Raw genomic sequence first — 23,697 nt, forward strand, 5'->3', positions numbered from 1 at the left:
ATTGTAAATCAACTACACTTCAATAAAAAAAAAATCAGTCCATTATTGTGATACCTTTACTAGTTAAGAGTCCTCCTTTGCATTTATGTTAGACTTGCTTTCAGCCCACATTTCAATTCTTCTTCCCCAAATGGCATAGGTATGGTGTTCATGTCCTATGAGTCCAATTTCAATTACTTTTACATCAGACCATTTTGAAGTAGAAATATTCGTCTATATTTAGCCTTGCTGTTCATTTTTCTATTAGTCACTTTTTTTTTTGGCCGGGATTTTAGTTCCCCCACCAGGGATTGAACCTGGGCCACAGCAGTGAAAGCACTGAATCTTAACCTTTGGACAGCCAGGGAATTCCCCTATTAGTTACTTCTTATGTTTCATAGTTGTAGAGTGCAAAAAATGATTGTGGGATGAATGGGCGTGTGAGGTGGTGATGGTCATGCAGATAACTTGTTATTAGTAATTCCAAGTGACTCTTTAAGAAAGTGGTGGGTCATAGTCTTTCTTCTCCTTTTATATTTTGTAAAAAATTTATTGTTTTTACACTATTGTGGAACAAATATAATAGCAGTTTTATGCTTTGCAATTTATATTGCTAATTTCATGAACTTTTTGAAATTCTATAATATTTCTCGCAGCTATGAGTGTTGTCTCCCTCTGTGACACTGAGTTAAAATGCTATGACATTAGAGGGAGAGACTCATGTTCCAGCTCTGCCCCCACCCCCCACTTCTTCTCTCTGCCATTGAAAAGTCTGTCAATTGGCAAATCCCATCCTCCTGCTCCCATTTCCCCTCCCAACACCATCCACGGATCCTGGTGCTATCTTCTGGAGACACAGAGATTTAAACTAAGTTTAACCTAAAAAAACCCTTCACATATATGAAATATATCCCAAATTCAAAATATATCCTAAATCCTATCACTTCTCTTTTCCTCCACTGCCACCACTCTGGTCCAAACAACATCAGCTCTTGCCTGATTATTTCAGTAACCTGATTTGTCTCCATGCTTCCACCCTAGCCCCACCCCCAACAGCCTATTTTGCAACATAACTCCCAGAATGATGCCTCAAAAACACGTGAGATACAGTCACTCCTCTATCTAAAATCCTCCACATGGCTCCCCAACTCACGCAGAAACTGGACAAGGTCTTTGCAGTCACCTAGAAGGCCCTACCTAATCTGACATGTAGTAAGCACTCAATAAATTTTAGTTGAGTGAATGAATAAATTTAGAGAACACTTAATTCTCCTTATTTTCAAATTAATGCCCGAGTTCCTAAAAAGTTCCTCAATGGCTCAAATGGCTTCCAGACTTCCATTCTGGTCAGCCTCTTATACGAACTTCAGGTTTTTAGTGTCCTTCTTAAAATGTGGCACCAAGGGGCTTCCCTGGTGGCGCAGTGGTTGAGAGGCCCGCGTATCGAAAAAAAATAAAAAGTGGCACCAAGATTAACATGGTGATACAATTTTAGCATAACCAGCGAATTTCACTACATACATCCTTTTATCACTGTCACGTAGGGTTACAGTAGCTTTTCTGGCAGCCGTGTCATAACATTGAAGCCATTCTGTTTTTAATGAACGAAAATTCCCATGTCTTCACCCAGAAATCGATGTTAATTCAAATCTACTCATCTTTGCATTTGCGCAGTTGGTATCTTGAAACAATGTAAGGACTGACCAAAAATTACTTCATAGAATTTGATTCTTTTTGTTCAAAGACATTTGCATCGATGCTTCTAATTGCTCAGTTTTGCTACTATGGCAACACTGTTAGTTGTTACTATTTTTTCAGCCATTACATTTTCCATCATCAGCCTGTCCCCCTTGTCTTCCAACTGGTATGCACCTCAAAAGTGTTGTTGTTGTTTTGTTTTGTACTTTTGCTGAGATTATTTTGCTAGATATTTAAATATTTCTCCTGATATGATTAATTATTGAAAGAAAAATTAAATAGAATTCAGAAGACCTAGGTACTATCACATGTACTAGCTTTGTGATCTTGGAGAAGTGAATGAAACTCTATGCCTCAATTTCATTGCCTATATAAAGTGAGAATTATAATAACTTGCTTCTGCCATTCAATAGGGTTGTTCAGTGAGATCATGGCAGTGACAAAGGAGTATTGATATAAAATAAGAAAAATGGCCAGAGACCCTTAACCAAGTTACAATCAGACGAATGTCTTCTCTTTTTTATTTAATATAAATTTATTTATTTATTTATATTTTATTTTTGGCTGCGTTGGGTCATCATTGCTGCTCATGGGCTTTCTCTAGTTGCGGTGAGTGGGGGCTACTCTTCGTTGAGGTGTGTGGGCTTCTCATTGCGGTGGCTTCTCTTACTGCAGAGCACGGGCTCTAGGCACATGGGTTTCAGTCATTGTGGCACACGGGCTCAGTAGTTGTGGCTCGCGGGCTGTAGAGCACAGGCTCATTAGTTGTGGCGCACGGGCTTAGTTAATCCGCGGCATGTGGGATCTTCCCGGACTAGGGCTCGAACCCGTGTCCCCTGCACTGGCAGGTGGATTCTTAACCACTGCACCACCAGGGAACTCCTAAGCTTCTTCTCTTATCCTGTTACTTTTTTCCCCCTTAAAATATAGCTCCATAGTATAGAGAGCTGGTCTGAGGATGCCTGCGTTCTAACCTTCATTTTCTCACTAACTAGTTGAGGCACCTTGGACAAATAATATAACCTGCTAGGCTTTATTTTTTTTAATTAATTAATTAATTTATTTATTTATTTATTTTTTGCGGTACGCGGGCCTCTCACTGTTATGGCCTCTCCCGTTGCGGAGCACAGGCTTCGGACGCGCAGGCTCAGCGGCCATGGCTCACGGGCCCAGCCGCTCCACGGCATGTAGGGATCTTCCTGGACGGGGGCACGAACCTGCGTCCCCTGCATCGGCAGCCGGACTCTCAACCACCGTGCCACCAGGGAAGCCCTAGGCTTTATTTTTTTAACCTAAAAACAATAGGATTTGCCTACATACTTTCTAAGATCCCTCTCAGCTTTTGAATTTTTGAAAAGCTGTCATGCTGGCCCACACTCAAGAATAACACAAATCTTACTTGCACATTTGTCTTCATTAAGGTACATGTCTGGTGGCTTTTATAATGACTAAGATACTCATGCTGCATTTCAAATAGGAGCAGAGGTGCAGGGCCTATGAGAGCTAAAGCCTTTTAAGAGTCCTAAAACACCAAATTGAAATCAAGAAGTTTAGGTAAGTAATTAAAGAACCACTTGGGCTCAACTAGAAAGAATTTTCCACTTACTGAATATAAGTTTTGTAGCTCAGACCCCACCCAAAAACCATGGGTACTAAAGACTTTAATAACAATAATGCATCTTGTTTAAATATAGTTAATCTTTTCATAAGAAGTTTAAATGATTCAGACATTAGCCATCAATTACTTCTTTCCTTTAGAAAAAATGCACCACTTGGACTTTTACACAAAAATGTCAAAATGCTAAGAAGGGAACATAAGTTAATATGAACGAAGAAGAGAAAGATGAGTTGGGACCTTACCTCAGATTCTTTTACAAAGCTAATTTTTATTAAAAACGTGATTAAACATTTAAAACGATTAAAGCAAAATTCATATTATATTATTCATAATCCCACTACTGTATGAAACTTTATAAACATTTATTAGTTTTTAATTTAGTTTTACTTAATTTAGTTTAATTAGTTATAAATTTGCTCAGATTTATATTTTAGTCCCTTAACGTTGGGGCAATAATCAACTTTAGGGCTTCATGGGAAGAGTCCATTACCCACGGGGAGGGTAGATGAGGAGAATCTTCGGAAATTTGGCTTAGCACCTTCCAAGACATCACGTTCTTAGTTTTTCTCTATCTCACACACCACCAGCTTGTTTTTAGTCTCCTCTGCAGGTTTCGTGTTATCTTCTCATCCCCTAAATGTTGCAGTACTTCAGGGCTCTGTTCCCTTACATTTTCTCTTTTCTATCTAGTTATTTTCCATGGCTTTAAATTCCATCCATATGCTGCTGATACTCATATTTATAACTTTAGCCCAGACTCATAATACATCTGTTTATCAGACTCTTTTACTTGGAAATCCCAAACATAACACATCCAAATGAATCTCTTGACTCCCCCTGAAAAATATTGTATCTCTCGGCTGCCACATCTCAGTAAATAACAACTCCTTTCTTCTGGATACTCAGCCCCCAAAACTTGGAGTCATTCTTGACTCCTTTCCATCATATCTAACATCCAATCTGTAAATCCTGCTTAGTTCTACCTTTAAAATATATTCAGAATCCCAATGCTTCTTACTTCCACCCCCTACTACTATGTTCCAACCCATAATCTTGTTCACCTGGATTTTTGCAATAGCCTCCTAACTTATCTGTTTTCTTTCCTTTTCCTCTCCTAAAGTCTATTCTCAACACAACAGGTCTTACAAGTAAATTAGATCACGTTGCTCTGTTCCTCAAAACCCTACTTTGGTTTCTCATCTCACCCAGAGTGAAATCCAAAGTACTTACCATCGCCTAAAAGACCTTACAAGATCTCCATTCTTTCTCCACCGCTGTTCTGACCTCGTCTTCCATGGCTCATGCCCCACCCCACCCCTCTTCACCAGCCATGTTGGTCTCCTTTCTGTGAAAGCAGGATCCCACCTTGCACATTCTCACTCTGGGTTTTTGTCCTTACCATTCCCTTCAGATGCCTACACAAATGGCCCTTTATCAGAAAGGTCTTCCTAACCACCCACATGAGATAGCATCATCCACCTGTCACCTTTACGCCCTATCCCATTTACCTTGTTTTGTTTTTCTTCTTAGCACCTATCATTAGCTGACCCGTTACATGTTATTTGTTAATGTCTATATTCTTGAGCTAAAATGTAAAGTCTATGATGTTATTTTGTTCACTGTAGTATCTCCATCACCTAGAACAATGTTTGGCCCACAATAAGCACTCAATAAATATTTGTTGAACAAGTGAATGAACAAACCCAGTAGTCTTAATTAGAGACTTGACAAAATACACATGAGCAACTGAAAAGTTGGCATGACATTCATTGATTTGATATAGGGAAAATGCCTGAATTGGAGTTACATACATCTGAATTGCACAACTAAAATACTGATCAAAAATGTAAGTTGCAGGGCTTCCCTGGTGGCGCAGTGGTAAAGAATCCGTCTGCCAATTCAGGGGAGACGGGTTCAAGCCCTGGTCTGGGAAGATCCCACGTGCTGCGGAGCAACTAAGTCAGTGCACCACAAATACTGAGCCCACGTGCCACAACTACTGAAGCCCATGCACCTAGAGCCCATGCTCCGCAACAAGAGAAGCCACCACAATGAGAAGGCTACCTACTGCAATGAAGAGTAGCCCCGCTCACCACAACTAGAGAAAGCCCGTGCGCAGCAACGAAGGCCCAATGCAGCCAAAAAAAAAAAGAAGAAGAAATGTTCCTCATGTATGGGTGGCCAGAAATGATCTTATTTAGAGGCAAGCAGGGGTCAGGAACAAGTTTCAGTCATGAGTGATGGGAGACAAAGGTTTCCATCCCATCAACAAAAACTAAAAGTGGTCCTCTCCCCGTTATCCCTTCTCTCCATGCTTAAGCTTCTGGGAAGGATGGATAAGAAACATCAAAGGATACATAACCCAAAGTTTGAAAGTATTATAAAACACAAACCTGATGATTCTCTATGCCTATCTCCTATGAAGTTCCTGTATAACAAATAAAACAACACTAAAGGATTGCATTGAAAAGAATAGATAATCATAAACTGTGGCGTTCAGATCTCTTTACCATTGCTTATATGATATGGGACAGAAAACTTTGGTGTTAAGATGCCTTTTGCTGCTTAAGGAAACCAAATCTCTAGAGCAGTCTGGGTCATAAGCCTCTTTACAGGTGTATTCCTTAAACTGCATGCTGAATTTGTAGACTCACATTTCTCTCCTATTTCTAGATAACCCTATACGAGTCTTATCCCTAATGTATTTCTTCTTTGTGTGTCACCTGCAAGTCTTTCTAATACTATTTTGTGACATGTGGTATCACTTAATAAGCCAGGAGCTTGGAGAGATGCAAATTTCAATCAGACACAGATCCTTATCTCAAAGAACATGAGAAATAAGGCAAGTATATAAATAAGTCTAATAAAAATGTACAATAAGAAGTATTATACGAAAGTACTTTCAGAAAGTTTTGAATTTGTAAGAGACCTTAATGGTCAAGTATTCTTACTTCTTCATTTTACAGATGAAGAAACTAAAAGAGAAAAGGTTAAGTGACTCATTCTGTGAAGTACAGTCAACTCATATGAGGTATTGTGGTGGGCTGGAAAGAACAGTGAACTTAGGGTGAGACAATCTAGGAATGATTTTGGACCTCATCTAGTAAGCTCTCATAAAGAACAAATGATCAAACTTTCTTAAGCCTTAGTTTTCTCCTCTACAGAACAAGGATTATAATTGCTTGCCTATTAGGGTTGGTGGAAAGATCAAATGAGATCATGAAAAGGTGCTATTGATTATGAGGCAATTTAAAAAATGTAAAATATTACTACAATTAACTGCAGAACTGGAAATAGAACTCAAATCTCGCAACTTTTAGACACTTGTCCCTCACATATTAATGTGAAATACTCTCTACGACTCCCAGTACATGATTTAGCAATTTACCTTCTTGCACAGAGTAGATTATAATTATCAATCATATGTATGTTGTTTACTGGAGTTGTATGACCGTTCCTTACCTGTTTGAGTTATATACAGAAAAATAAAACAGATGCTCTTGCTATGAAACTTTCTTGGCTAATTCTCACAACAACATAGGATAAGAATTTTATCTAACATTTCTCAATACCATGTTGTATTTTCAGCCTGTTTATTCTGGCTTCTTCCTTAGAATCACTGTTAGTGTTGAATAAAAGTTAAGCAATTAAAAAGGAAAATAAACATCAGGAGCTTTGTAGATCGAACTAGTGAAGACATCCTTGAGGCACTTTAAGAGAAGTTAAGTGATAACATCATTATGATATTGTGTTACTTCTTTGATCTGCTAAAAAGTTAAGTGAAATAATCAGTTTATATTTCTGAGCTTTCTTTCTAGTTGTTGCATGTAGAAATAAAACTAAGAAATAGGTCAATTGTAAAATCTTTTGTCCTCTTCCTCACCTCATTACAGACTACTCCCTCTTTAGGATGGGTGAGAAAAGAGGGAGCTAAGTTTATTTTTACACATATTACTGTATGAATTAAGAAAGGTATTCAAGAAGTGGTGTGCTATAGTGGAGAGAACATGAAATTTGGACTCTGAGGTCATAGGTTTCAGTTTTCCATCTGGTTCTTGAGACTTGAATCAAGTAACTTTTCTAACCTCAGTTTCCTTATTTGTAAAAGATGAAAACTAATAAAACCTACTCTTTGGATTGTCAAAGGAATTATATGGTATTCCCCAAATAATTAAAAGACAGCTAAAAAGATGCATATCATCTTTGGAAGAGAAAATAAAATTGAAATCACTTTCTAAAATGAGGCACATGAATATAAAGTCAGAAAATTTAGATGGCATTAGAAATGGGATTAATGTTTTAAATATATGCTATGGAGCCCTAAACACTTGCTATAGTTGGGACACAAAATTGAGTATGAACTTCCTAGCTGTCATCTCAAACAGGGAAACATGGCAAGTCAGCAAACCAACAGCATCCATCCATAAGGTTAAAAACAAATTAGTAGTTTTGTGATTCCTCAAAAAGTGAAATATACAATTACCATATGAACTGAAATTCCTAGGTACACACCCAAAATGATTGAAAACAGGTATTCAAACAGATACTTGTGCATCAGTGTACATCTTGTACATCATAGCAGCATTATTCACAATAGCAAAAGGTAGAAACCACCAAAATTCCCATCAATGGATGAATTATCTACAAAATGTAGTATATCCTTACTAGGAAATACTATGCAGCCATAAAAAAGAAATGAAGTACTGACACATGCTACATCCTGATGAATTTCAAAATGCTAAGTGAAAGGAGTCAGACACAAAAGGTCACATTATCATATGAGTCCATTTATATGAAATATCCAGAATAGTTAAATCCATAGAGACAGGAAGCAGATTAGGTTGCCAGGGGCTGAAGAGGGGGAGAAATAGGGAACACCTGCATAATAGGTATGGGGTCTCCTTTGGGAATGTTGAAAATGTTTTGGAACTAGATAGAGGTGATGGTTGCACAACTTTGTAAATGTACAAAATGCCACCAATCGTGCACTTTTAAATGGTTAATTTTATGCTATGTGAATTTTACCTCAATAAAAAATAATGATAAATAGATTAAACAAAGCAAAACCAATCCAAAACCCAAATGAGTTGTCTGGAAAAGTACAACTATTTCTAATACTGAGGCCTGAAAGGACATTCTCTAAGGAAGTAAACACTTAACAATATCTGTGAACATAATGCTGAGTGTCATATCATTCTTTAGAAGGTCCTTCAATAAAGGCTGATGTCCTGACTATGAAGGGAAATATGGCAATAGGTATTTTAACTGGGAACCAGGGGGAGTATGGTGTTAGCAATGTGGCCCAAGCTTCACTGGTCTCTGACCAGCAGGTTTAAGGCAGAGAGAATATTAAAAACATATAGAGGAAGAGATAGACTGCCTATCCTTCTATAATCCTTCAGAAATGTTTCCCTTAGTCAAAATTTTGAAAGCTGTAGAGCAGGAGTGAGTTTGAGATTGCATTCCCTGTAGACCATGGGTGCAGGTTGCTAATTTAGAGGCTTGTGCTTTAAAAGCTAGCCAATCTGGAAGCAGGAGTAAGATCCATTGGTAAATGAGGAGAACTTTGGAAGCAGGTAGTGACAGTGCTGGGTCAGTGAAGGTTCTCCTGAGAAAGTATAAGATCTGCTCAAACACTCAAAGGGTAATTATAACCCCACATATTTCCATGCAATAAATCATGCCCTCAGTATCTTTAAGGAGAAAAGGTTTCTTGTAGACTCCATGAGACCTTGTATATAAAATCTCTTTGTAAAGTATAAAGTTTATACCAATTGTAGTTTTCATTGTTGTGACTATCTGGCTATAATACCTAGCATGTAAACAATGTATTTGAACAGAATTTTCACATACATTCATTCATTATTCTTAACAGATACTTATTGAATATTAATTGTGTGCCCAAGAAGGATAGACAATATTATCATCATTTTAGAAAAGAATAAATTGAGGTTCTGAGAACCTAAGATTTTCCCTAAGTCCCATAACTTGGAGACTCCAGACCTTTGGTTCCTAGTTCATTCCAAATCTTTCTGCCCCCAAGGGCTAAAACGACTATGGTTGCCAAACCCCTTTGTCTTCATTAATTACTAAATGGGATTATTTGATGCCTTGGGCAAAGGTTTACCATTTCTACTTCTGTCTGTGCAGTGGTATTTTCCTTAACTGCTGTTACATGGAGTTCTCTCTCAGAAGCCATGCTACCAAACACACACACAATGCTTGGCTGCGCATTACTGGCTAACATTTGAATGTACATTGTGTGTTAGGTGTGGTGCTAAGAATTATGCGGACATATTCTCATTTAATCCTTAAAATAGCTTTCTGGGGCTTCCCTGGTGGTGCAGCGGTTGAGAGTCCGCCTGTCGATGCAGGCGACATGGGTTCGTGCCCCGGTCTGGGAAGATCCCACATGCCGCAGAGCGGCTAGGCCTGTGAGCCATGGCCGCTGAGTCTGCGCGTCCGGAGGCTGTCTCCGCAAACAGGAGAGGCCACAGCAGTGAGAGGCCCGCGTACCGCAAAAAAAAAAAAAAGCCTTCTGAGGAAGGTTCATCATCTCTCTTTTGTTTACACAGAAACTAAGGCTCAGAAAAATTAAATAACTTGCCCTAAGTCCCAGGCAGAAATATAAATGGTCTTCAAATCCTTATAGGATATCAAAAGATTCCTGAAAATCAGAGGCTGACTTCTATGATTCCTACCTGGAGAGTCAGTAGGGTGTGGAACAAATGTTGAAAGTAAGCGACAGGGCTGGGTCCCCATGCAGTTTTGCTTAACTTCAGACTCACAGCTTAACTCCTCTGCTATCCTGAGACACAGGTCTAATACGTTTATAATCATTTGATTCCCGACCCAGACAATTATGGTAATAAATTTGGGGTCATTATCATCGTAGTGGCTAAAATTTTCTATGTCAAGCACTTTTTAAAGTACTTAACAGTCCTAGAATTCAGGAATATTTGTAGATTTTAAAGGACAAAGGATAATAAAGGACAATAAGGATAAGGATAATAAAGGATGATAAAGGACAAGGAAGTGCCCAGACGGCACTTCCGTAAGAGTATTTTTGAGGAGACAGCAAGCTTTTGCTAAGAAAAGTCAAAAGTTCAGGTTACTGAGCATTATTCTGCTGTTGGATTCAGGATGTTGAAAAGCTAGCATCTATCAGGATGTTGAAAAGCTAGCATCTATGCTTTTGACTAACATATTTTTCCGTTCAGATGTGTATAACGTAATAGGGAAAAATAATTTATTTGACAAAAATTATCATAGCGTGCCAGATATTGTGCTAGGTGCTGCCATGTAGCTGCTAGGGTTTAAGTATTCAAGAAGTGTCAGCTCTGCCAGTGTTGGAGGAAAAGGGAAGCGATCTTTACCAAACTGGGAAAATTTCATCTGAGATTCATTTCCTAGTCTATAAATGAGGGGGTTGGATATCCAGGTCTTAATCGTTTCTGTTTTTTGACTGTGTGTGAAGGTTTCTCCTCTTCATCTGTCACTACTCCCATGTCAAAATATTCATCTCACACTATCCTACATTTGCAATTCATTAATTAGTTCAACAAACGTTTACTGAACGTGCCTGAAGTGTCAGGCACTAAAGGGGTGAAGCAAGGTTCCTCTGCTCATAAAGCTTACAGTTCAAAGGGATAAGAAAATAAATAAATTAAAAATTAGGAAAACAAATGCATAAAAATATTAACAATAAATAAATAACTATAGGTTGAAAAGGTCTTAAGAAGGAAATAAGCAGGATGGCACGTTCTCTTTTTTTTCAGTCATATAATGTGATTGGCTCTTTCAATTCCAAAAACGACGACCTATCAAGGTTATCAGATTTTAAAAGAGGAAAAACGATAATACCTTACAACTAACTAGGGAACGAATAGCCATTACTCTTGAAGTAAACTGTATCGGGGCTGGTTTACTCTATCTTTTCCTTGGAATGTTAGAGGAGAGGCTTCTCAAATGAGCAGCGAGAGTAACTCACTTTATTTTTTTTTGGTAAGTCAGTCGGAAAGACAAAGCGAAAAGAGGGAACCAGGAGTCAGGGAAATTACCAATCGTCTGGCCATCAAGATTTCTTTAAGTCTCTAAGCTCCCCTTGGCAGCGGTAATCAAGATGAAAGAAAACCACTGCCATAAACTTCAGTTTTCCCTTCAATATTACTGCCCGGTGGCAGGAACCTGGGAAGAAGAGGTCAAGGTGTGGTTTGGCAAGAGGCAGTTCCCGGGAGAGGCGCTGGGAAGGGCAGGGCGGAGAACAGCCGGAGAAGGTGACAGAAAGGAAGGGGAAGAAGGCGCTGGCACCCCGAGGTGAAAGCGCAGAACTCTCTGCCGCGCGCGACTCAGGTGGCCCTTTCCCGCTCAGGTGAGCTCCTCCCGTGCCTCCCATTGGCCAAGGCGCCAGTCGCGCTGGGAGGGCGACGCAGTCCGGTCTAGTTCAGGGTCTAGGGCGGCGCGTCACTTCCGGTAGCGCGGAGCTTGTAAAACACCCTGGAGAGAAAATGGCGGCAGCAACGGCTTCGGCGCCTCAACAGCTCTCGGATGAGGAGCTTTTCTCTCAGCTCCGCCGTTACGGCCTGTCTCCTGGCCCAGTGACGGAGAGCACCCGCCCGGTCTACCTCAAGAAGCTGAAGAAGCTTCGAGAGGAAGAGCAGCAGCAGCACCGGTCCGGGGGCCGCAGCACCAAGACGCGGAACAGTAATAACAATAACACGGCAACCGCCACGGTCGCCGCCGCGGGAGCAGCGGCGGCGGCCGTGGGGATGGGGGTCCGGCAGGTCTCAGGCGACCTCTCCTACTTACGGACTCCTGGAGGCTTGGGCCGGATCTCGGCTTCTGGCCCGGAGAGCCCCTTGGGAGGGCCCGGGGGCGCCTCGGCCGCCCCCACGGCTGGCAGCAAAGTACTGCTGGGCTTCAGCTCGGACGAGTCGGACGTGGAGGCCAGTCCCCGGGACCAGGCCGGCGGCGGGGGCGGCGGCGGCGGCTGCGGCGGCGGGAGGAAAGACCGGGCTCCGCTCCAGTATCGCGGGCTCAAACCGACGTCGGCGCCCCTGGCCTCCAGCGAGGTGACTAACAGCAACTCGGCCGAGCGGAGAAAGCCCCACTCGTGGTGGGGGGCCAGGAGGCCGGCGGCTGCCGAGCTGCAGAGCCCGTCGGGGAGAGATGGGGCGGCGGATGACGGGGAGCAGGAGGGAGAGGACGGCGAGGATAGGGACCCGGAGGCCGAGGAGCCGCTGTGGTCCGGCCGGACCGTGAATGGCAGCCGGCTTCTCCCCTACAGCTGCCGGGAGAACTATTCGGACTCGGAAGAAGAGGAGGACGACGACGTGGCCTCCAGCAGACAGGTATTGAAGGACGACTCCCTTTCCCGGCATCGGCCCAGGCGGGGCCATAGTAAGCCTCTCTCTCCCCTGCCTGCGAAATCGGCCGGTGGCCGACTGGAGACCTCAGTTCAGGGAGGGGGAGGAATCGCGATGAATGACAGGGCGGCGGCCGCTGGGAGTCTAGACAGGAGCCGAAACGTCGAAGAGTCGTCGGCGGCGGCGGCGGCGGCGGCGGAGCAGGGAGGAGGGTTTGATCCCCCGGACTCCAGCCCCATTCCTAGATACCGCGTTAACGCTAAGAAACTGGCCCCTCTCCTGCAGCCACCGCTCGCGGACGTGGACTCAACCTTGGATTCGTCCACAGGCTCCCTTCTTAAAACCAATAATCATATCGGCGGTGTGGCCTTCGGCGTGGACTCCCCCAGGATTTTTTCCAACAGCCTCCCTCCCAGTGCGGCGGTGGCCGCCTCTGGTTCACTCAGGATCAATCACTCCAATCATACGGGCTCCAATCATACCTACCTGAAGAACACATATAACAAACCGAAGCTTTCCGAACCTGAGGAGGAACTTCTCCAGCAATTTAAACGGGAGGAGGTGTCCCCAACTGGGGGTTTCAGTGCCCACTACTTGTCGATGTTTCTCTTAACTGCTGCCTGCCTATTTTTCCTCATATTGGGACTGACTTACCTAGGAATGAGAGGGACAGGAGTCTCCGAGGATGGAGGACTCAGCAGTAAGTATTAAACCCCGTGGGGAAGGCAACAAAGGGAATGTTGTTAGTGGTCGGCTCTCACCGCACTGGGCGTTTTACCCGAGGTGACTTCTGTCTGCAAGAACATGGTTTAATAGTGAAACACAACAGATGGAGTGCATTCGTATCATCTTTCTTTAAGAAAGAACATGATTACCACGATAAGAATGATAATCCCATGGCTGGTCTTAAGATTTTTCTGTATGAAGTGTTGGGAAATTCAGAACATCTTATAAAAGAACAAAATATTACAAGCAAGTCTGGTAGTAAAATGCATTTATTTATACGTGTGACTTAAATTTTCTTTTGGCCTTAAATAACCATATGTGGAGTTGCCAATCCAATTACTCAACAGTTTGGAGGTATTTTGATTGTTTAGGGGCATCATAAACGCAGTGGGTTTTTTGTTTGTTTTTGTTTTCCCAAATTGAGTTGTGGTTCTAAAAGGCAATGTAAGATCTCTTGAAATTCTGGTTAAATGGTTTGTAGTATTAAGTATATGTGTAGGTGGTTCTGTAATTTCTTTAAAGTGAATGAATACAGATAGAAAGTAGGAAGGCATACCTCTACATTGATTTCCCAGCCCAAAGCACCTCCCCTTCCACCAGTGAAAAAAAATAGAGGTAGGGAACTGCAGGGGTTTGCAGTCAGGTTAATCTGGATTGGTCTCCAGGCCCTGCCTTTTACTTGCTAAATGTCTGTAGGCAGGTGTGTTCACTCATTCATTAAGCCAGCATCATCTGTGCTGTCCTTCAACACAGGAAGAAGATGAATACTGATGGCTTTGTGTTCTATGAAGGAAAGAAGGATGGAGTAATTGGTGTATTCTACTTTAGAGATAGAGAGAGTAGGAACTATTTGAAGTGAGCCCTGTAGCAGGAGAAGGCAACGGCCTTGTAGGAGACAGGAGAGCATTCTGGGCAGAGATTACAAGAGGAGGAGGAAAGGCCTTGAGTTGAGCAAGAGCCTTCCTGTAGGTTATAGTACCTTGAGCGAGGGGGAGTGAGCCAGGGTTTAAGCTTCCCTTGCAAAATCTGTAAAACGATGCTAATCTTGATTAGAATAATGCCTGGGAAGATTAAAAGAGAGAAAGTAAATTTAGTGCATGATGGACTGCTGAATACATAATTTCTCAATGTTAGGTCCTTCTCCCCTCCCCCTGCCCCCTGAAAATTCCTGCCCTTTTCACCCAACATGAACTCGCTGTATCATGATTTGTATTTATAAAATTGGCTTACTCTTATTTTATTTCAAAATAGTGAATGATGCAGTTAGCAGACTTAAAGAGTGGAGTGAAAATAGTGTAAGCTTTGGTTTGGTATGGCCAATTCTAAGGTAGTCAAATAATAGATTATGATATTCCTTAACTAGAGGATTTAGAAGAGGGCTGAAATCCAGCACGCACTGTAAATTGGTACCCTGGGAGCAAGAGTGATATATTGTATCCTGCCCCAGATATTGGAGAGAGACAAGAAGTAAGGTCACACTAGGAGTTATACTAGTAAAGTTCACATAAATGACATTACCCATGAGCAGTGCCTTCCTGCATGTTTGTTTCTCCAACAGAACTTGGTGTGTTCTGGCCCTTTTCTAAGAACTAAAGGCTTTGCACATATTATCACTCAATCTGCTCAACAACTCACAGAGGTAGATGGTGTCATCGTCACTCTAGAGATGAGGACAGTGAGACTCGAAGTTAAGAAATGTACCCACAGTTGAGCAGCTAGTGAGTGATAGGACTGAGATTTGGTTTCAGATTTTTTTTAACTATTAAGCCCATACTACTTTGGGTATTGTTTATAGAGAGCTTTCTAATAGGAAGCTTTTTTTTTTTTTTTTTTTTTTTTTTTTTTTTTTGCGGTACGCGGGCCTCTCACTGTTGTGGCCTCTCCCGTTGTGGAGCACAGGCTCCGGACGCGCAGGCCCAGTGGCCATGGCTCACGGGCCCAGCCGTCCCGCGGCATGTGGCATCTTCCTGGACCGGGGCACGAACCCGTGTCCCCTGCATCGGCAGGCGGACTCTCAACCACTGCGCCACCAGGGAAGCCCTAGAGAGCTTTCTAAATAAGAGGATACTTTTATTAGAATTAAGGAAATAATTGAATACTTGGTAGGAATTACTGATGTGCACAATTCTCAACTAAGGTGACGTGTCACATCTTTCTTGTCACTATTAAGATGAATGGCTAATATTTTCTTATGTACCAAACTTTCAAATGGAATAGAAAGGGATAGGATTGCTAGGGCTTAGGTACCTGCCCTCCGCACCTCCACCATTGTGGAAGGAAGGAAATTATAAAGTGGTTTGCCCTTTAATAAATGGTAAATATGAGGTAGCTTGGGTGATGGAAAGAACAGTGGCTAAGAGGTAGAGGATCTGGGTCCTAGGACTTGTCAAAATGACCTTAGTCAAGTTAACTTCTGAGCCTCATTCTTATATATTAAATGGGACTAATAATTTCTGCTGTCTATGGGGTTGTTGTGAGGATCAAATGAGATAGTTTGTAAACAAGTTCAAAGTGATATTCAGAAGTTTAGATAAAATTTGTTGTATTCCTGGTAAACTACAGTATATATGTAAAGAGAAATAGTTAAGTCATTTCCCTAAATACTTAGTAATGTATTACTTACCTATTCAAAATTTAATTTTTATTAAATTCTATTAAATACACATTGTAGACATTGATACAGACATTTGAGTCAAAGTGTGATCAATCCTTAAATGTAATATATACTTGACCTATTGTGTATCCTGGTAGAAAGAAGTGCCTGTTAGTTCAGTTAGTTTGCACACCTAACGGTGAATAACTTCACTCCCTATATTTGTGTATTCTGAATCCTTTGTCATGTTATAATGGTTAGCCAGTGCTTAACTGTAGGGTTCATTGGTCAAATAGTGTGCTTAAGGAAATAGTTTTACTTTGAGTAATAATTTCACCAGAAGATTGTAGGTTATATGTGAGAATAAGCTTTAGTAAGCTTTCATTAGTTATCATTTAAATTATGTATAGCATATAATAGATTAGCCTTTTAAATAGTTCCTAATCATTTGTTCTTTAAAAACTTCTCATCAGTACCCTAATTTTATTAATTAAGTTACCTTTTATTAAATTACTATGAGTGTCTGCTTTCTCATCTGTAAAACTAGGGAGTTGGCTTAGATGATGTCTACGTTCTTTCCAGCTCTAAGGTTTAAAATTCTGACTTTGAACTGCCCTACCAAAACAGCTCAAGGATCAGCCTGCAGTCAGATTAGATCAAGACAACCCACCAAAAGAAAATAGAGAGGCAGAATAGATTAACTTTCTTAGGCTCATCTGATCATTATTAAAAGTTGTTTTTCAGTTACAAAAGACATGATTTTTGTAGAAAATTTGAATAGAGATCTATGAAGCAAAAAATGAATCCGTATTGTTTACCTCTCCTCCTAGTCTCACACTCACCCCTGGCATAAATAAGTTCAAATAATAAATTAGAACTTTCTTTATGCTTTTCATGTAAATACATGCATTCATATATATGTATGTGTGTGTGCACATACACATTTTCATTCAACAGTAGAGTGCCTGCTATGTGCCAAGCACTATTTTAAGCAGCAGGAATATGTGGAGAACAAGGCAGATGAAATCTCTCTTCTCATGGAGCTTACATTCTAGGGGGGAAGATAGGCAACTAAACAAATAAGAATTTCAGATAGTTGCTAACACAAGGTAATGATAGTAACTTGAAAGGCATAAAACAGAGTCTGAATTTTATTTTAAGTAACAGCCTACTATACATATTCTTCAATTTCTTTTTTCACTTAGTATTGTATAATGGGTAACTTTTCTTATAGTAAGTTTAAGTACAAAGGCATAATTTAAAAATCTCACATTTCACTGGTCCCTTTCTAGCCCTATAAAAATGCTAAAATCTCTGCCATCTTGAAAATGTTCTTTAACCGTCTGTTCTCTAGCTCTTAGTCTCATCTCAGTCAAGATTACTCTTTCCTCCCCTGCCATTCACTCAACCCCTGTCTAGTTTAGCTTTTTTTTTTTTAACCATCCATTCCTCTGTAACCTCTCTGTCACCAGTTACTCAATTGCCAACCGAGAGAAACTTTAAAGTTCTTCTCTTCACCTCTTTTATACATTCAATACATTGACAATTCCCTTCTTCGTGAAACTCTCTCCTTTCCAAACTTCCGTATCACCACTCTCTTGTACTTTTCATTTATTTGTCTGCCTGTGTTTTAAATATTGGTGGTCTCTGGAACTCTTATCCTTTCGTACAGTTTTCCTAGGCAGTTTTATCCACTCTACTGGCTAATACCTCCCAATTTTATATTTTCATCTTAAATTTTTCTCTCTTGGGTTCTAGACTTAACCATTTATTAGACAATTTCTACTGGATGTACCAGAAGTACTAACACCATCTGTACTCATCAGCTTTACTTACTTTTACCTTGTTTCTCCTGTTTTGTTCCCTGTTTTAGTTAATGGCAGTTCCATCCACCCAGAGCTCAAGCTAAAAACCTTGAATTTGCCTTGATTCCTTCCTTTCCACCATCTTCCTACCAAACCTCAAACCACAGTCTATCTTGTTACCAAATCCTGTAGTTTTACCTGCTACCTATCTTTTGACTCAATCTATTTCTTTCCATTCCCCACTGCTCTAGGCTAGTCTTTTGCCTGAACTGATTTAGCAGTCTTCTAACAGTTGTCCGTGCTTCTCGGCTGTAGCTCTTCCTGTCTGTTTTTCAGTGTCAGAGCAATATTTCTAAAATAAGAATGCAGTAATTCCTTCATGCTTAAAATTACTCAGTGGCTTTCCCTTACTCATTGGATAGAATGTAAACTCCTTGGCTAAACTGTTCATGATCTAAGTATGCCTGCTCTTTCTAGCTTCATTTCTTAGCAGTCCCTGTTATCACACTTTACTTTCTAGAAAACTGGAACTTTCTGGAACACTTCCTGGTGTTCACTGAATATGTCACTGAGATTTTTGTGCCTTTGTGCATGTGCAGGTTGTTTCTTTCTCTCTATTAACTGCTATTCATTCTTAAAAGTCTCACCTCTGGGGCTTCCCTGGTGGCGCAGTGGTTGAGAATCTGCCTGCTAATGCAGGGGACACGGGTTCGAGCCCTGGTCTGGGAGGATCCCACATGCCGTGGAGCAACTAGGCCCGTGAGCCACAACTACTGAGCCTGCGCGTCTGGAGCCTGTGCTCCGCAGCAAGAGAGGCCGCAATAGTGAGAGGTCCGCGCAATGCGATGAAGAGTGGACCCCACTTGCCACAACTAGAGAAAGCCCTCGCACAGAAGCGAAGACCCAACACAGCAAAAATTAATTACCCCCAACATCTTAAAAAAAAAAAAAAAGTCTCACCTCTGGATGTCTTCTCTGTCTCCCTATCCTGTTTACCCTAGAGTTTGGCCCATGATTCTCTACTCAAAGAAGATCTTATGCATCCTTCATAGCATTTATTTCATGTTTATAATTGTGTATGTCCACTGTGCCAGATAGATTACAGCTCCTTGAGGTAATGTTTCTACAGGAGGAATTGAGTACACTGAAAAAGAGCACAGGCTCTTTCATTTCTCTCTCTTGACCACAGGGTCATGAGCCTGGATGACTGAGAGAACGGTAATACCATTGACAGGAATTAGAGATGTTGAAAAGGGATCTTTTTGCGGGGAAGGCAGCATAGAGAAAATGAGTTTATTTGGGGCTTATTTTTTGAGTTATTCAAGTAGCAGTATGCTGTAGGCTATGGTAATTATATAATTGGATTAAAGATGAGAGACTGATGCTTAATGTGAAAGTAAAGTACTGTTTACTAAAGGAATAGATACCTTTTTAATATTTGTTTCTTCTTTTTGTGTGGGTGTTCTGTTCTTAAAGACAAGACCGAGTGCTGCAAAAGATACCATAGTTTTTTAAAAATTACAGTTTTACTTTTTCAAGTAGTTAGACTAGCCAAAAGGTCAAAACTTTGAATTGTAATGAAATGGGCATAAGGATTTTGAAAAGTAGTTGTTGCCCTCATTCTTGAAGAATGAAAGCTGAGTGAGAAGTTGACTACTTTGTAAGAACAAAAAAATTCTTAGACCTCTGAGAATATTCCTGGGAATACCAGGGGATTGCATATCCCAGTCTGATGATTCGAGAAATTAAAATCTACTATGTAAAAATGTCTTTCATCTGAAACATCTCTAGCGTAATTTGAAATAAAAATCATCAGAGTGAAAACTTGTAAGTTCCCTATGAGTGTATTCATGGAGCCTAGTTTGAAACATTGGCATAGATATCAGGGCTTGGATCATTAAAGAGGCAACCTGGGTTTGAATTTGGGCCCTTCCTCTTGTTAGCTTTTTTATTAAAGGCAAGTTGCTGAACCCCTGTAAACCTCAATATTCTCATCTGTAAAATAGAGTTAAGTGAGCATTAAATGAAATAATGCATGTAAAGAACTCGACTCAGCACATGACACGTAGGAATAATAATAACAGCAGCTAATCCTTATGTAGCACTTTGTGCCAGGCACTGAGCCTAAACAATTATAATTGTCAGGTAATCTTCATGAGGCAGGTATTTATCCCATTTTATAGGTAAAGAAACTGAGACACAGAGAAGTTACATAACTTGCCTAGGGTCATGAGTGCAGAGGCAGTATTTGGACTCAGATAGTGGCACTTAACCACCCTGCTAGATTGCCTTTTAATATGTGCAAGTACATAAGGGCTCTGTATATGTTCTCCACTATTATTATTATCTAGGAAATTATGAAAGATATGGATGGGTGAAGCTGCTTAATGCATGAAATCCTAGAAGTGCCAAGGATAATCTTTGAAACCTAACAACATTAGTACAAGAAAGTACAAATTTGTACTCACTTGACGATTAGGAATCATGTGGAACTGTTTATCCTTCTATAAGGTTTTAGAATAATTAATTCATTGATATATGAGGAGGGCAGTCTGCTATAATATAATACAAATTATATAATATGTAAAACTATAAGGCATATGATACTATTTCTAATTTTTAAAAGATTTGCATAGTCTCAAAACTGGTGGGGATAGTGGTCCTCTGATTTGCATTACCACTTTTTAAAAAAAAAATTTAAAAATTATTTTATTTTTATTTTTTTTGGCCACGTGGTGTTCCCTGACCAGGGATCGAACCCACACCCCCTGCGTTGGAAGCACAGAGTCTTAACCACTGGACCACCAGGAGAGTCCCCTGTTACCACTTTAAAACTTAGGTTTTCCATTGTTCATTTTCAAGATGTAAAAATCTTTTAGTACATTTGTTCTCCCTTTTTTTGCACCTTTTAAAAAAGCTTTGAATGTATTTTCCCTATGCGTATATTTGTTTCAATGGGAATGAAGCATTCTGTAATTTCAGGGATGTTTTAAAAAATTAGATATTTTTATGATTCCTCAGTAGAGTTATGAAGTTTTAAAATAGCTTCTCCTCACTCACTAATCATTCTGTATATTTACCTATCTGAAAAATATTTTATATAAATAAAAGGAACCTCAGAGCAAAGAGGTTATAACATCAGTGCAAAGAGATATTTAGATTATAAGAGTATAAAAATGAAGTATACCTTGGACTTCCCTGGTGGCGCAGTGGTTAAGAATCCTCCTGCCAATGCAGGGGACATGGGTTTGAGCCCTGGTCTGGGAAGATCCCACATGCTGCGGAGCAACTAAGCCCGTGTGCCACAACTACTGAGCCTGTGCTCTAGAGCCCACGAGCCACAACTACTGAGCCCACATGCCGCAAGTACTGAAGCCCGCGAGCCTAGAGCCCATGTGCCGCAACAAGAGAAGCCACCACAGTGAGAAGTGTGCGCACTGCAACAAAGAGTAGCCCCTGCTCGCCGCAACCAGAGAAAGCCTGTGCGCAGCAATGAAGATCCGACGCAGCCAAAAATTAAGTAAATAAATAATGAAGTATACCTTAAACTTTTGGAAATCTGTAAAATATATGGTAAGCAAGTAGTAGTAACTTCTTTACGAAAAAGCAACTTCTTTACTAATGGTATATCTTTATTCTAATCCTTTATTAATTTATTATACACTAAAAATTGCTACTATTTAATTTGGGAATCCAGCACAATACTAATTGTAGAAATTATAACATGTATTGTCTCATAACTTTATTTTTTTATTTTCTCATAACTTTATATTTTGGCTTTCATACTCAGAATTTATTTTTAACAGATTTTAAAGTGAACCAGTAGCAGTATATTTGGATTTTGCTGTTTTAATAATGCATGTTTTAACCTGAATCACACAAGTGATAGTTAAAAAAAATACGTAAAATTTGATCTAATTAATATTCTTTATTAGCATCACTGTCAAAAATAATTTTTAAAAAAGAGTTGAACATGCAGGGGCTTCCCTGGTGGCGCAGTGGTTGAGAGTCCGCCTGCCGATGCAGGGGACACAGGTTCGTGCCCTGGTCTGGGAAGATCCCACATGCCGCGGAGCGGCTGGGCCCGTGAGCCATGGCCGCTGGGCCTGCACGTCTGGAGCCTGTGCTCCGCAACAGGAGAGGCCACAACAGTGAGAGGCCCGCATACCGCAAAAAAAAAAAAAAAAAAAAAGTTAAAATAAGGCTGGGTGCAAAACTGCAAGTTGAGTGATAAGTGATTAAGTATACACCAACAGTTGGTCTCCTGTCCTGAATATACATGAATGGAAGAAAATCCTTTAGGAGCAATGGGCATTTTAACACATAGTACATCAATTTTGTTTTGCAGTTAGAGACCCCTTTTATTTGTGTATATATGTACAAAAGGTATTTGCTGATTGTGGCTAATTCCTGAAAGCACTTTATACTTATAAAGGAAGCTTTTGCTCTGTAGGAATTCACCTAGGTATAATTTTTTTTAATGTTCATTTATTTTTTTATTTATTTTTTCTTATTAGTCATCCATTTCATACACATCAGTGTATACATCTCAACCTAGGTATAATTTTTTAAACACATATAAAGAGGGTCATTGAAATCAATTAGCAGGAGGAAATCTTAGAATATTTGTTTCTTCCAGTCCCTGGGCTATGGCTTAGAACCTTGGTTAACTTTGGTAATGACTTCTGGGTTTAGAAGGACACCTACTACAGTAACACAAATGCTTTCTTGCTTGATTTAGTTCTCCTGTTCATTCATCCATTTACTCACTCATAAATTATTTATTGAGTGCCTACTATGTGATACCGGAAGACGAGTATATACTTTTTAGAATTGTAGGAGGGATACTCTTTCCCCAGCACACTGCCTCCCTCCCCCTCCCAGCTCCCCCATTCTCTTCTTTTTCCTAAAATGCACTAGCTAGCCTTCAAAACTGAGATTTGGTTACTGTGCAACATTGTTTCAGACTTGTCCATTGTGACTCCAGAAACATGACTTTAAAAATTAGTTTCTGCAAATTTGGGTATGCCCTATGATAAAGTTTACTACAAAAGAAATAGTTTCATTTCTTACAGGATTTTAGAAGTAATTTAAGAGTAAAAAAGGAAGAGACATGAAGAATGAATTTGTCAAAAATGAAAATATTATCAATTTGAAATGTTTATGATTGTGGTTTAAGATGTTCTAGAAATGTTCTTATGCTTATGACAAAAGACTTACTTTGTTTTTTTAATATAAGAAAGTCACCTTTAAATGTCCCTTCTTTTAGATTCTAAAGCCTTAAATGATAAAGGCATTTATTGAGAACTTTCTATGTGTGAGCACCTTTATATTAATTTCCATGAGGGAAACTATTAATATTATCTCCATGAGAAAACTGAAATATAGAGGGAATAGGGTTAGGTGTGACTTGTCTTAAGATCCCACAGCTACTAAGTTTTAAAGCCAGCATTTGAACCCATGATCTGACTAAGGGTCCACAGTCTTAGCCACTGGGAAGCTGTAGATATTCTTATGTATCTTTTCTCACCTACTAACTTTATTTGGGCAGGTAAATCGCTTGTGACCTCTGGGCTTTGGTTTTTGCATCTGTCAAATGAGGGAATAGTAAAATCAGCTCTTCCAGCCAGTGACTTTTGTAGGGAACTGATGTGGTAATGTCTATGGAAATGCTTTGGAGAAATTAGAAGTGATGTATAAATATATATTTTTAATGCTGTAAGTTAGAATTTCCCAGCTATAGTAGTTTAATTTAAGCAGCACGTGTTCAGCACTATGACATGTCCTGTCGGTAATGTTAATAAGTAATGGAAGAGTTGGTTAAATTTATAGTTCTTATCAGTATTTTTTTAAACTTTCTCTCAGGTTGTCTGAGCAGATAAAAGGAATCATCTTTTTACATTACCTAGTTAG

At 40.1% G+C, this 23,697-nt stretch overlaps 1 protein-coding gene across 9 annotated transcripts in view; it reads left to right on the forward strand.

Moving 5' to 3' along the window:
• Positions 1-11,786: 11,786 nt before the first annotated feature.
• The window catches only part of LEMD3 (LEM domain containing 3), an 84,256-nt gene continuing 72,345 nt past the window's right edge, over positions 11,787-23,697 (forward strand). For all 9 annotated transcript variants that reach the window (XR_009521222.1, XR_009521221.1, XR_009521220.1 and 6 more), the window contains exon 1: positions 11,787-13,360. Coding sequence is in view for 6 of the 9 variants with exons in the window: in XM_060025163.1 (XP_059881146.1) it covers positions 11,803-13,360 (1,558 nt within the window). In the remaining 3 variants the exon portion in view is untranslated. The remainder of the gene's footprint in view (positions 13,361-23,697) is intronic.

This window comes from Delphinus delphis, chromosome 11, assembly GCF_949987515.2.
Source record: "Delphinus delphis chromosome 11, mDelDel1.2, whole genome shotgun sequence".
NCBI lineage: Eukaryota > Metazoa > Chordata > Mammalia > Artiodactyla > Delphinidae > Delphinus > Delphinus delphis.